At 38.5% G+C, this 15,676-nt stretch overlaps 1 protein-coding gene across 2 annotated transcripts in view; it reads right to left on the minus strand.

The window, feature by feature from the left end:
* ZC3H6 (zinc finger CCCH-type containing 6) overlaps positions 1-15,676 on the minus strand; it is an 83,272-nt gene that overhangs the window by 13,972 nt on the left and 53,624 nt on the right. The window contains exons 8-12 of one of the 2 annotated variants that reach the window (XM_055121423.1): positions 14,522-14,629; positions 12,930-13,180; positions 11,520-11,704; positions 11,199-11,384; positions 3,448-3,681 (exon numbers count right to left, since the gene is read on the minus strand). In XM_055121423.1, coding sequence (XP_054977398.1) covers positions 3,448-3,681; positions 11,199-11,384; positions 11,520-11,704; positions 12,930-13,180; positions 14,522-14,629 — 964 coding nt within the window. Of the gene's footprint in view, positions 1-3,447; positions 3,682-11,198; positions 11,705-12,929; positions 13,181-14,521; positions 14,630-15,676 lie in introns of both variants that reach the window. The other variant, XM_055121422.1, reaches the window with a different exon arrangement.

Genomic DNA, 15,676 nt, shown 5'->3' on the forward strand with positions numbered 1-15,676 from the left:
TACTGGTGGTGGGAAATGTACACTGGTGGAGGGATGGGTGTTATAATGACTGACAAGCATGAAAAGCTTTGTAACTGTATGTCATGTTCACATGTGATTCAATTAAAAAAAATTTTACTCATAGAATTTGTCACCTGTTTTCATTTATATCAATATTTGAAAAATTTTAAATATTTTTGGAATAAAAATATAGAATAGGAAGAAAATAGAACATTAAAGACAGGTGAATGGAAAGCAATTATTAGAAAAGAATAGGTGAAATTTTAAGTTTTAAATCACCTTTCTATCAAGACATCAAAATTTATAAAAATGGACAAAACATGCAAAAACCTAGTCAAAATTTTTCTGTCTACATAAAAAACACACACATATCACAATTTGTATAATACACTATAAAACTGTATGCCTAAAAAAGTTTCATTTTTCTCTTTTTTTAAAATTTTATTTTATTTTTATAAAGTTGTTCACAGTAATTTATTACATTCAATATTACAATACCGAGCCCACCACCATTACACCTCCCACCACCATTATTTCAAATTTTCCCAATCACCTACCAAGCATGCCCAAACAGCAGGCCCTAAATCTTTTTTTCTTTTAAAAAATTATTTGGGGGGATTCCAAGCAGTGCTCAGGGAGCCCCAGGGAACTCTGGGAATAGCTGGCCTGGTGATTCTGTACTCAGGCCTGGCATGCAGAGGAGCTCAGTGCTCCCAAGGCTGTATCCAGCAATGCCCATGGCCTGCACAGTGCTGGGGACTAAAATTAGGCCCTCTACATTATCTCCTAGGAAACTTTATTTTCTTCTTTATAAATATATAAATAATTGCAACATTTTATAGAAATCATTGCCACTAAAATGACTATTTCTTACATTAAGTTTTAGTACTTAAAGACATAAACTGAAATTGAACAGAATATTAAGTAAGGCACATCCCATGAATCAAATACCATCTTGCACCACTTGTGTCTTAGAAGTGCACAATCCTTTAGAAGTGCACAAACTAATTCATTAGTTATATGAACATAACTAATCATTAGTTATGGTGATATTAGTTACCACTAATATGTTATTAGTGATAACATACTATTATGCATAATAATAATACATTATTTTAATCTTATTTTAATCTTATTTATACTTTTCGTATCGTCTGCAGCTAAGGTTTAATGCTGAAGTGCCTTAACCAAAATCATAATGAACAAGTAGCTGTGGTATCTTTGTAGCTATAGTGAGGACATGAGGGAGATGCTGCATACATGTTCCTTAGCTCACCACTCACGACCTCACATAACTAGTACTTTTAAAAATGTTAAACAGAAAATGGCCTCATTTGTAATATTATGGAATTAGTCAAAGTTATCTCTAAAGTCACTTTCAGTTTACACAGTTAAAATGCAAGATCAAGGGAAAATGTTATGCAGTTATTTCAAAGATTAGCAGTTGCTAATGTATCTAGTATATCGAGTTTCATTTGAGAAGCCAAATATATCAATTTTGTAATTCATAAGAACTGATGCTTTAAAACTTTCTTTAATTGATTTAACTATTTGTTGCATATTTATCAATATTAAAAATACAAAGATAAACTTAATGTGTTCATATAATCTTTCAATAAAATATCCCTTAATAACATTTAATACAGAATGTGGCAGAACCTTAACTACAAGGTCTATGTCCATACAAATTTTCCAATAATTATTTTATTCCAATAAAATAATAATTCCAATAATAATTTTTTTAAACTTAGGCTAGATATCTCAATTTCTGAACAGGAAGCTGCCCTATTTCTGTTCAATTTTATTTCATTTATTTATTTATTTTTATTTATTTATTTTTGCTTTTTGGGTCACACCTGGTGATGCACACGGGTTACTCCTGGCTCATGCACTCAGAAATTACTCCTGGCGGTGCTTGGGGGACCACATGGGATGCTGGGAATCGAACCCAGGTCGGCCACATGCAAGGCAAATGCCCTACCTGGTGTGCTATCGCTCCAGGCCCTCCTGTTCAATTTCAATTTAAAAAGTTTTTAAAAGGTGTTGCTTTGGCAGCACATAAAGTAAAAAAGGTTTTTGAAAGGGTTTCAGAGAGAGTTGAAAGGGCTGAAGTGCATGCTTTGCACACAAGAACCCTGGGGTTTTACCCCCAGCACCAAATAACTCCTAATCGATGAACAGTGAAGCCCTAGCACCCTCATTCCCTCAAAGATTAACATTATTAACAACATCTAAATAATTAACAACATTATTTAGAACAGAAAGACTGTTCACTGAGGCTTCACACTGTGAATTCAAACCTATTTACTGCTTCATGTCAAACCTTTTGCAATGTATTACTAATTTATTTATGGTACTGGAAAATCACAATCAATTCTAAGAAGAGCAGAACTATGAGGTAAACTATCAACAGAACAACTAGTTTAGAGAAATATGAAATTTCAAGTTTTAATGTACTCAAGCCTATTTTAGGAATAACTGTGCGATCAAAAATAGGTAAGATAGGGGGTACAGTGCTGCCCAGCAGGGACCTTCAGGCTTCCTGATACCCAAAATTGCTTGTGCCAGGCTGATTTCACTGGGGCACCTTGAAGTGGGGCAGATGTGTTCCTCCAGAACCCAATCGCTGCCATGCTCACGGCCAACCTTCACAGGCTCATACCAAGACCCCCATGCATGAGAATGAACCTGATAAAAAACCCAGGTATGCGGGACCAATGACTGAAAACTCCAGGCTTCACTGAGTCGGGGATGGGTCACTTCCCATCTCCCCGCCCTTCCAGTTTCCTGGCAGTCATGCCCAAGAACTGCCCCTGGGCACCATTTAAGCACATTAACAGCCATGATTCAGACTCACAAACGAATCTTGGAAGAAAGCAGCACGCCACAGATATGCCTCTAGAACCCAAATATTTAAAAATTTTAGAATTCCAGGAGTGCCTGACTACTTTTGTGGCTATGTCACACTTCATACTATTCATGGCATGAAATACAAAATAGATTATTTAGCATCTGCCTAAGGGACAGGTTGGGGTGGTGGTGAGAAGATTCACAATAATGGTGGTGGGAAGGTGCAATGGTGGTGGGACTGTTGTTGAAATATTGAATGCAAACAACTATCGTGGAGAACTTAATGAAAAAAATTTTTTTAATTTTAAAAAGTAAAAAAAATAGGTAAGATGCTGGGTCTGGGGAGCTAGCACAGGGGCCAAGGGTGCATGCTTTGCATGCTTTGGAGAGTGATGGGATCCTTACTACGGTACGTCCACTAGCACCACTAGATGTGGCCTTTGTGGCCCTAAAGTCCTACTGCCAAGGTTACCCCAAAATGAGTAGAGCTGCATTCTTGGGCTCTAGGACAGAACCATCCGACCAGGTTAGCAACTATTGCTGAGAACAGCCTCCCACTCTCAAATTGGCAAGATGCTATCACAACACTTGACATACCTTCTTCCTTGCTTTGTGCTCTCTGGGTCTGGGTGATACTTGGTTCTTCCCCTTCCTGGTATTTCTGAGTAAGTCTGACAAAAAGAGCTCTCTGCACTGCAGGAAGGAGGCCTGGTGTGGGCAGGGAGCCATGGCCTGTCATACTGCTGCTGCCGTCAGAACCACTGCCATGGTTAGGTGCCTCTTGAACAATGGGAGGTTGATGCTGGGTAAATTCACCAGGCCACATTCCATCTACAGACAGAACATAGAAGGACAGAGACATTGATTTATGGAAACAGAGATTCCCAGGGTGAGTTATAAAAAAAACAAAGCTCTAGTATTAATCATATGTGATTATCAAATTACTTGTGATTGTATTTTTAAATGAACATTAAGCTAATTTAAATCCTATTCTAATGTTTCATCACATTTTGCTTATTAGTTTTATTTAAAACATACATTCTGAGAGAAGCTCTGCTTAACAGCCTGCCTGCTACTTTGCAGTGACTTCTCCAGCCCTGCCAATACTAAAAAGTATGGTAGGTAAAATAAAAAGTTCAATGAAAGGTCCCCATGCAGAGTAATAAGAGCTGAGGAAAAAAAATCTGTTAGCGCCTAGATGAGATGCAGGAAAACTAGGACCAACAGAAAAAGGAAGAAAGTCTGAAAAGAAATAAACAGCACACCAGTTCAAGAGGGATAATATAAGAATCATCAGAGTTGCTGAGGAAAAGAAAGGAAAATTCAACGAAGAATCAGGAGACCAAGAAATCAGATGGGATTTTCTCAGAGTTGATGAGTGCATGTACCCAGATTCAAGAGGCCCCAAGGGCCTCAGTCAAGAGGTATCCAAACAAAAAAATCCAAGGCACAATGCAATCAGAATGACAAAAGCTAAAGACAAAATACTACAAGCATCAAGATAAGAGAAGGAACTCACACACAAAGGAGATCTCTAAGATTTACAGCAGATATATCAGATGATATTCTGTGGAACAGAAGAGAACGGTGGGATATAATATAAAAAGCTGAATAAAATGAACACCTCACCAAGAACATTTTATCCAGATAGATTTTCATTCATATCTGAAGGAGCGATACAAAATTTCATGAATGAGCAATAGTTTAGGAACTACAGAGTCTGCAAATGAGTTTTGCAAGAAGCAGCAGAGGTGTTTCTTTAAAAGGAAAAGCAAAGCTCATAATCACGCATAACTAGTACAATATGACTGCAATAACTTTCTTCATCTAATAACCTCACTCAATGTTAATGGAATGAACTCACCAATCAAGAGATACACAGTGGCAGGACAAATTAGAAAACTGAACCCAACATTTAGATGCCTACAAGATACATACCTGAATAGTCAGGGTAAACACAAGTTCAAAACAGTATTATAGGCAAACAGTTCCTTTAAAAAGACTGTGGTGGGGGCTGGAGTGATAGCACAGCAGGTAGGGCGTTTGCCTTGCATGCGGCCGACCCAAGTTCAATTCCCAGCATCCCATATGGTCCCCCTGAGCACCGCCAGGAGTAATTCCTGAGTGCATGAGCCAGGAGTAACCCCTGTGCATTGGTGGGTGTGATGCAAAATAAATAAATAAATAAATAAATAAATAAATAAATAAATAAATAAATAAAAAAGACCGTGGTGGTCAAACTTATATTAAACTAAGACTTTGAATGAAAGTTGGCTATATATTGAGGAATCAATACATTAAGAACTCACACTCCTAAACATATATGCTCCTAATTATGGCCCATCAAAATATTAAATCAACTGGTAACAGACATGAAAGAAGACACTGACAATAACGCAATAGTTGTAAGAAATGTTAATACTCCTCTTTCACCACTGGACAGATCATCTAGGAAAAACTCAACAAGAAAACCCTGGCCAAGAAGGAAGAAATAGAAGATAGCAAACATATACTGGTTACTTTACCACCAAAAAGTCGAGTACACATACTTCTCCAGCACACATGGGACATTCTTCAAGACAGATAACAAACTTGGTCACAAAACATATCTCCATAAAATCAAGAAGATAGAAATTTATCAACTATCCTTTCAGTTCACAAGTCTTTAAAAATGGAAAGTAATCATAAAAAGAAGTGGGGAAAATTCAAACACTCGAAAATTTAACAAATTACTACTGAACAACAAGTGGGTAAAAAAAGAAATCAGAGAGGAAGACAACGATTCCTAGAAACAAATGAGAACAGAAATATGAGTTACCAGAACATAGAGGACAAAGCAAAAATGGTTTTCTTAAGAGGAAAGTTCATAGACATGTACGTGTTCATTAAGAAGCAAGAAAGGGTCCATATAATAACCTAATTGCAGAGCTTAAGCAGCTAGGAAAAGACCAAAAGGAAACAAAAGCAGAGAGAAGGAAATCATAAAACTTAGAGCAGGAATTAATGAAATGGAAACTAAAAAGCAATTCCAAAGATCAATGAAACCAAAAGCTGGTTATTTAAAAGAATAAATATGGAAAAACCATGAACAATACTCACAAAGAACAAAAGGAATCCCCAGAAATGAAAGGGGAGACATCACAACAGATACCACAGAAATTAAAAAAAGATTATCAAGTATTACTTGGAAAGTCTTTATGCCACAAAAATAAGAACACAGAAGAAATGGATAACATTTTTAACTTCTATAACCTCCCAAGGTTATAGAAGTTAATCAGGAGGAAACTGAGCCTGCACAGGCCAATTACTACCAAGGAAATCAAAACACTGGTCAAAAGTTTTCCCCCAAATAATAGCCCAGGACCGGATATGTTTACTAGGGAGTTCTTCAAAACCTTTAAAGAAGACCCACTACCAATACTTTTCAGGCTCTTTCAGAAAATTAAAAGAACTGAAATCCTTCCCAAATGTTTCTATAAGGCAAATATTACCCTGATATTAATCCAGACAGAGACAAAAAAGAAAACTATAAACCTATGTCCCTGATGAACACAGATGCAAAGCTCCTCAATAAAATATTAGCACACAGAATCCAACAATACATCAAAAAGATTATACACCATAGTCAAATAGGATCATCTCAGGTACGCAAGATGGTTTAATAAACACGTCAATCAACATAATACACCTTATCAACACAAAGGAAAAGAAAATCATATGATCTTATCAATAGACACATAAAGCATTTGACAAGATCCAATGCCCATTCATGATTAAAAATTTAAAAATATATTAAAACTCAATAAAATTGGGGAAGGAATGTTGTTTAACACAGCTGAAGCTAATTACTACAAGCCCACGGCAAAACAAAAACAAAAACAAAAAAACACATCCTATTTAATGGTGAAAAACTGAAAGCTTTCCCTCAAAGATCAGGCACAAGACAAGGTTGCCCAATGTCACCACTATGACTGATGTAGTTCTGAAAGTCATTGCCATAGTGTTTAGGAAACAAAAAAAGATGTTAAAGGCACTACCATAAAAAGGGCTCCTTGAAATAATAGATTTGTACAGTAAAGTGTCAGGCTACAAAATCAATGCACAGAAATCCATGGCTCGTCTATGAGCAAATGACAAAATGAGAGAGAAAAATAGTAATTAAAAAAATCCCATTCACAACTGTGCCTCAGAAAGAGGTGAAAGAGTTGCACAAATAAAACCATAAATTATGACTGAAATAAAATAAACAAAAGAGGGCATGAGGAAATAGAGACACATCCCCTATTCCTGGGGTGGAAGGAATAATATTGTCAAAAGGAGTATTTTCCCAAAGCACTATACAATCACTATAAAAAATACCCAGCATATTCTTAAAAGACAATTTTTAAGCACCCTTCTCCAAACAGCCAAAGCAACCCTGGGGAGGGGGGGGAATGGTGCCTTCTCACTTTCTCACTTCCCAACTTCAAACTACACTATAAAGCATAAAGCTGTAGTAACCAAAACACTCTGGTACTAGAACAAGGGACTATTCTCAGACCAATGAAAAAAGAATTGAGTCCAGAGACAAATCCACGGGTATACAGACAGTTAATCTTCAACAAGGGAGCACAACGCATAAAGTGGAACAAGGAAAGCATCTTCAACAAATGACAGTGGGAAAACTGATCAGTCACATGCAAAACAAAACAAAAACCAAACCAAAAATAAAACAATCTCTCAGACTCTTTTCTAAGACGGTGTATAAATGTACAAAACAGATTTAAGGAGCCAGAGTACAGTACAGTGGTGAGGTACTTGTTTTGCATCTGACTGAATCGGTTTTGATCCCTGGGATCCCATATGGTCCCTAGAGCCCACTAGGAGTGATTCCTGAGTGCAGAGTCAAGAACAAACCCTGACCACTGCCAGATGTGGCCTCAAACCAAAAATAAATAAAATTTAAAAAGTAGATTCAAAATTTTAGTATCAGACCTGAATCCATAAATTATATTGGGGAAAACATAGGTAGAACACTTCGTGATAATGGACCTAGAGGTATTTTCAATGATTCAATGCCAATGGCCAAGCAAACGGAAGCAAAGATTAAACAAATAAGGGGCCCCAGGGTGCGGGGTGAGACCCCTCCCCGTGCCAAATGACCCAGCCCCTGCAGCTGAAAACCTCCAGAACTCAACCACCACCATGTTCACAGATGCTCTGCACGCTTGGGCTGAGCCTCACCCACGAGTGAACCTATTCCAGGACTGTATGGCCGCATTTATGGCCACAAGACAATCATACCTCACACCACCCATACTTCAAGAATACTGCACCATATCTGATGGGGTTTTAAGGCAGCAACCAATCTTAGAGGGAAATATCTCTTTTTACAAATATACATATATAAGCACACAAGGCTCAATCTTTAACAACTTGTTAGGGATCTCTTATAGAAGGGCCACTGACTGAAACACAACAATCTTCACTCTTTCCTCTAAGGAAACTTTTTTGTAGCATTTTCAGTGGTTTTTCATAAGAAACAATACAAAATAAATTATTTCAGTTCTGTTTTGGGGTAGGGGTTGGGGTTCAGGATGGAAACATTCGAAATATGGTGGTGGGAAGGTGTAATGGTGGTGGGATTGGTGTTTGAATATTAAATGTAATCAAACATTGCAAATTGCTTAATAAAAAAACTAAAACTAAAAGAGATAAACAAATGATACTGTATCAAACCAAGAAGCTTCTGCACTGAAAAAGAAACAATGACCAGAATTAAAAGGCATGGCACAGAATGGAATTAAATATTTGGCCACTAGTCATCTGACAAAGAGTAGGTATACAAATCACTGGTAGAAATTAACAAGAAAAAAGCTATTAGCCCTATCAAAAACGGGGAGAAGAGATAACAGAAACTTCCTCAGACACAAATATGGCCAAAAGTTGTATGAAAAAAATGCTCTGCATCACTAATAATCAAGAATAAAAAATCAAAACAAGATATCATCTTGCACCAGTGAAACATCACAAGTGTATCAAAAAGATATCATCACAGGTTCCTTTGGACCCTGCTGCAGAGCGAGCATGATGGAAGAGCCCAAGGGAGCACCCTTGGACTCCAAGCAGCCCACTGAACTAATTCCGGCACGGGATCGGAGAACCCATGGCGGGCTGAGACAGTGGAAACCGGGCATCCCCCAATTCTTTTAACCTCTCTCCCTCAACCCCTTCCTCCCGAGCAGAGCGCAGGGTCCACGGCTTTCTGAGCGGAAAATGGAGACGCTGAGCCTCTCTTTAGGTTTCTCCATCTTATGAGCACCATAAAAGGGTAAAAGTTTGTAGTGATGTTATTTCTGGTTGTACTTTCCCTGGACTTTATACAGAAACCCAAAACTGCGTGGCCGAAGCAGCGGCCGCGCGACCTAATGTCATCTTAGCATCAGCAATATGTAATGGTTCCTTCTTAATGGGTCGGACTTTTGTGGGAGATCCTAACAAGAATAGTAAGTCTTTTGCTGAAATATTGAAGGCAATCAAAGTGGTGGCCATCTCTCTAGACTGAACTAGGCTATATCCCCACGCCGGCTGAGAAGAGGTTTTCTTCTTTCTCAGGAGGAAACGTGGCGTGGCGTCGACTGTGGTGTGATGTCCATTAAGCAAACGGGCCTGGTGGCGTGGGAATGGGATATAAGGGGAAAAATTATGTACATGGAACAGTGGGACGCTGGTGGAATCTCGAGCCGGAGCCGATACCAGCGCAAGACCTTTGGTTCCAGAAACTGCTTGCAGACACTCCACTAGACTATCAACTAAGCCAGAGCCCCACGCCGGCTGATGACGGGAAATAACCATCCTTTTCGGTTTTTTTCCCTTTGTCAGACAGCGTGGTGATTACTAAACAGGCGTGAACTCGGTGGCGCGGGGCAAGGGGGAAAAAGAAAAGTTATGTAACAAACAGCGGAACTTAATATCTCTATATTCTTAGCAATGGAGAACTATCAAATGCCTCCTTGGCAATAGGACTGTCTTTTTCTTTTTGGGGGGAAACCCCAACAACGGTAGTGAGTTGTGTGTTGAAACATGGAATGTAATCGAGATAAAGCGTAAACGAAGTGAAACTTATCACTTACAAGGGTGGGGACTGGGGAGGTGGGAGGGGGCAGCAGGTATACTGGGGGGGTTGGTGATGGAAGATGGGCACTGGTGAAGGGAAGGGTGTTTGAGTATTGTATAACTGACATAATCCTGAGATCTATGTAACCCTCCACATGGTGATTCAATAAAATTTAAAAAGAACAAAAAAAAAGAAAAAAAAATATCATCACATATCACAAAAACTGAAAACAACCTCTGTTGGGGCCAGAGAAGTAATATTACTAGGTGTGGCATGAAAAACAAAATAATTTTTTTTAAAAAAACCAAACAAAAAAAAACCCAAAAAACAACCAGGGGAATAAGGACCCTTATCCATTGCTGGTGGGAATGCAGAACCTTTCAGAAAACAATATAGACACTTCTTTAAAAAACTAAGAATTAAGGTTTCATTTGATCCAGCATTCTGGGCCTAAAAACTCTGGGCCTAAACACTCTGTTCAGAAAAGACATCTGCACTCATATGTTCACTGCAGCACTGTTATAGTAGCCAAAACCTGGAAACAACCTAAGTGTCAAAGAACAGATAACTGGCGGCTGGAGCACAGTGGGCAGGGCGTGTAGCCGACCCGGGTTCAATTCCCACCATCCTATACGGTCCCCTGAGCCCTGCCAGAAGTAATTCCTGAGTGCCTCAGCCAGGAATAACTCCTGTGCATTGCCGGGTGTAACCCAAAAGCAAAAAAAAAAAAAAAAAAAAAAAACAAAACCAGGTAATTAGATAAAGAAACTGTAGTACATATACACAAAGGAATGGAACTTGAGTCTAAGAAAATATGAAGTTATGCAATTTGCTGCTATGGAGATGAATCTGGAGAATATCATACCAAGTGAAATCAGTCGGAAGAGAGATACAGAATGATTTCCCTCATATGTGAGATATAAAGAAAAACAGTAAGAAAATAACTGCTCAAAGACAACAGAATCTAAGACTTGGTCTTCAGTAGGAAACTTAATACCAGAGGGGAAAGAGAGAGAATGGGGGCGGGAGGAAACAAGACACTGGGGCACTAGGGCAATGGTGGAGAGAAGCAAATTCTGTGGCGGAGGGAGTGTGCCGGAATGTTTAATGCATGATAATCCTACTAGTAACAGTACTGTAAATTACGGTGCCTAAAATAAATTTACAATTAAGGAATATTCTGTTTATAGTATGAATGATAGGACTTTTAGTATTTGAAATTTGAAATGTTATTTTCAAAAGGTAAACTTACCACTAGAATTACCGGGTGACTGGAAATTATGTACGGCATGCTGTGAATAATAGTCATCATAAAACTCAGCTGTGTTCTGCAGAGAGTCATAATCAGCATTGAGATGCATTTCACCTGGATTTTGCATGTGTGAGAAACCAGAGCAGTGATTCTCTCTAGGTACTTTCATCATGTGTTCTGGAAAGCCTGAAAAATGGTAAGCATCACTCATACTTGGTGCCAAAGGAATATCTGGTTGAACAAGTACTCCTGATTGACCATGAGGGCCTACAATTCCAGGTGGAGCAGGTGGCAAAGGTGGGCTCTGAGGCATTGGCATACCAGGTGGTCCTGCACATGGATGATGTCCCGGGGAGCCTGGGTGCATCACAGAACTGTTATGTCCCTGAGACATACTAGGTCCAGGACCTGGACTTGACCCAGAACTATAGATATGTTGATTATGTGGGCTGCTTTCCTGAAACTGTGGTCCTGGTGGTGAGGCACTGTTATAAAATGCTGGTGGCCTGTAGATAAGACAAAAGAATATTCCTTAGTTCAAAGAAATGATACAAACAGGGCTCAACAGAGCACATATTTTACATGCTTGAGGCTCTATGCAAGTACCAAATAATTAAATAAAAGAAATGGGCTGGAGAGATAGTACAGCAAGTAATTGCACTTGGCTGACCTGGGTTTGATCCCTGGCATATGAACCCCCAAGCCTCCCAGGAGTGATCCTTGAGTGCTGAGTCAGGAGTAAGACCTGAGCACAGATAGGTGTGGTCCAAAAAACCTCCCCCTCAAACCCAGAAAAAAAAAACAAACCCAGAATGTCACATTTCTAAATATATACTGGATAGTAAGTATGTTTTTCTGTATTAGAATAGGATATTAAGTTTATAAGATCATATAATCTGTAAACAGAAACACTAACAAATACATTCTGGATATCCTTTAGTCTATGGTTTTCTTTTATTTCTGAGTGAAGAGGATTTGTCTACACTCTGAACTGCTGGCTCTGTGTTCAGTGATTGCTCCTCGCATGCTGAGAGAACCAGAGAGTGCTGAGAATTGGGTTGCCCCTTGTTGCAAGCCAAGTGCCTTAATGCCTATACTATATTTTCAGTCTATAGTCTATATTTTCTTAACTGTCACCTATTATTAACGGTTCTCAAACTTATTACTGATATCTTGAAAACAGATAATGAAGTAAAAAAGATGCATGAGTCTCTTCTAATTTTACCACCTAGAGATAAAATTTTTAATTGTATTTCTTCTAGTCCTTCACTTAAGGATATTATCAACCTCATATAAAAGTTGGAGGAATATTAATCTTGTAACCTTGGAAGTATCCTTCAGGATTATGTGTGAAGAGGTTCTAGAAGCTAATATAAGGACTTCTTAAAAAAACAAATAGCACTGATAGCTGGTATCAGAGAATGGGACAAATAGCAGTGAAGTACCTGTCAGAAATGTGCCATCTCTAAGTTCATATGAACTATGCTAGTTATTACACAAGAAATTTTTTTTCGGCTTTTTGAGTCACACCCAGTGATGCTCAGGGGTTACTACTGGGTCTGCACTCAGGAATTACTCCTGGTGGTGCTTAGGGGACCATATGGGATGCTGGGGATCGATCCCAGGTCAGCTGTGTGCAAGGCAAATGCCCTACCCACTGTAATATCACTCCGGCCCCCTTCACAAGAATTTAAGGTGGAGAAATGCCACGGTTTTAAAATTTTTGCTTACTTCTTCCCAATCTTGTGTGCTAAATCTACAGTAGGTTGTACAACTATCTCAAAGAGAGATGGAATTTTCTTGAAATCATCAGAAAGATCTGTCCGAAAATCATCTTCAGGCTCAGAAAAGGGAAAGTGCTCTGGTGGGGTTGGCAGAAGTCCGACTCCTGGAGGTGGTTTGGGAAGAGGAGTTATGCCACGCTTTCTAAGTTCTTCTAACTCTCTCTCATCTTCATTTGTTTCTTCATCGGTGTTCAATACCTAGAAATAATTGGCAAAGATTACCATTTCAAAACAAGCTTCTGCTTCATGTTTAATACTGTGAAAACTTCAGTAAATTTGTTTTATTAACAGAAAAAATACATAATTAAAATAGATTATTTTCTATCACTGGCAAATCAGCAGTCACACCCAAAAGTCACCTCTAGCTGGCGCCAGACAATCTCACCATTGGCCACCATCCAGATCACATGTCCTTCTCTTCCAGAAGGGAGCATAACATGATGCTCACCACAACCACGCCACTGGACACTGCGCCAGGCTGTTTCGCTTGGGGTGCCCCAGAGGGGGGTGAGTGAGAGCCCTCCCCGGCCCAAGAGACCCAGCCCTGGCAGCCGAAAACCTCCAGAACTCAACTGCAGCCATGCTCATGATCGATATCCACACGCTCAGGCAGAGCCTCACATGAGTGAACCTATTCCTGGACACTTCATACCACATACCCTACCCATACTCCACTTTGATGGGGTTCTAAGTAGGAGGCAACCAATCTTAGAGGGAAATATTTTAAACAGATATATATGTATACATATACATATATAAAAGCACACAAGGTTCAACCTTTAACAACATGCTAGTGATCTCTTATAGAAGGGCTTAACAGCCCCTGGGTGAAATACAACAATCTTCAGTCTTTCCTCTGAGGATACTTTTTTGTAGCATTTTCAGCAGTGTTTCATAGCAAACAATGCAAAATATATTATTTTGGTTCTTTGGAACAGGGATTGGGGTTCTGGATGGAAACATTCAAAATATGGTGGTGGGAAGGTGTAATGGTGGTGGGATTGGTGCTTGAATATTGAATGTAATCAAATATTGTAAATTACTTTATAAAAATATTTTAAATAGATTATTTTGATATAGAGGAAAAAGTTCAAAGAGAAAAAGGTTGTTTCACAATGTAAATTAGGTTTTTAAAGGCATAAGAAGGAATACTCTTGGTTTCTTCTTCTTTTCTTTTTTTGGTGGGTGGAACAGGGAAGCACACCTGGTGATGTTCCAAGGTAACTTCTGGTTCTGCACTCAGGAATTATTCCTGGCAGGCCTGGGGGATCATTCTGGATGCTGAGGATCAAACTCAGGTTGGTAACATGCTAGGCAAATGCCTTGCTGGCTGTACCATCACTCTAGCCCTAAGAATAAAATATTCTTAAGTGTTAGTCCAATTTTTAGACTTTTCTACAACACTGTATTCGAAACAGAATTAAAATGACTTTGACTTTTCAGCAGTTTTATAAAAATGTAATTTAAAAAACAGGATTCAAATCAAATGAATCTGTGAAGAGACATAACAAATAATCAAGGTGAAAAAATATTACTCACCTTATCCAAGAGCTTCTTTGTTTCTTTAGTCAGATCATCATGTGAAAATTTACACTTGTCTCCTTGGTAACATTTTGCTCCAGTATGATAGAACTTGCATGGAAATTCATGTAAATAAAAGTATTAAGGAAAAGACCAACTAAAATCAAATTAATATTTTTAAGCCAAAAGATAACCCAAAAGACAACTGTACTGAATAACACTGTATGCTATGTATTGTATTAAATTTTCTATAATCACAATAGATAATTAACTTTTTGAGATGAAATATTTTAGTAATTCAGTAAAACATTCACATTTCCTAAAACTAGTAAATATTCTTCTATGGAAAATATAATGATTATAGCAAATACTATAGTACTTTAATTATAATGTCCCTATTACTTTCTATTAAAAAATACTATAATGGGGCCAGTGAGATAGTACAGTGGGTAGGATGCCTATTTTGTACATAGTTAGCCCGGATTCAACCTCTGACCTGTAGAACCAACAAAAATGAATTCAAAAACTAGCAGGAAGAAGGGAACAATAAAAACCAAAGCAGAAATTAATGATATAGAAAGTAAGAAAGCTATGCACATACAAAAGATGTGCATTATATCCCATATGCAAAAGAATCAATGAAACAATGAGCTGATTCTTTGAAAGAATAAACAAAATAGACAAACCTTTGGCTAGATTCACAAGGGAAAAAAGAGAAAATGCTCAAATAAATCAGATCAGAATTAAAGGGGGAAAATTACAACAGAATCATCAGAAATCCAAGTAAGAGCTTACTATAAAAACTCTATGTTAAGTTAGAGAACCTAAAAGAAATGGACAGTTTCTTAAAAACATGTAATCTTGGGGATGAAGCAACATTATGGTGGTTCCGGGCATGTGCCTTATGTGTGCCCAACCTGGATTCAATCCCTGGCACCACATATGGTCCGTGGGCCCTGCCAGGAGTGATCCCTGAGCACACAACCATGAATAAATCCTGAGCACTGCTGGGTGTATCGCAAAAAAACAAAAACAAAAAACTAAACAACAAAAAAACCCATGTAGGGGGCTGGAGCCATAGCACAGCGGGTACGGCGTTTGCCTTGCATGCAGCCGACCCGGGTTCAATTCCCAGCATCCCATAAGGTCCCCTGTGCACTGCCAGGAGTCATT

This window comes from Sorex araneus, chromosome X (assembly GCF_027595985.1).
Source record: "Sorex araneus isolate mSorAra2 chromosome X, mSorAra2.pri, whole genome shotgun sequence".
Taxonomy (NCBI): domain Eukaryota; kingdom Metazoa; phylum Chordata; class Mammalia; order Eulipotyphla; family Soricidae; genus Sorex; species Sorex araneus.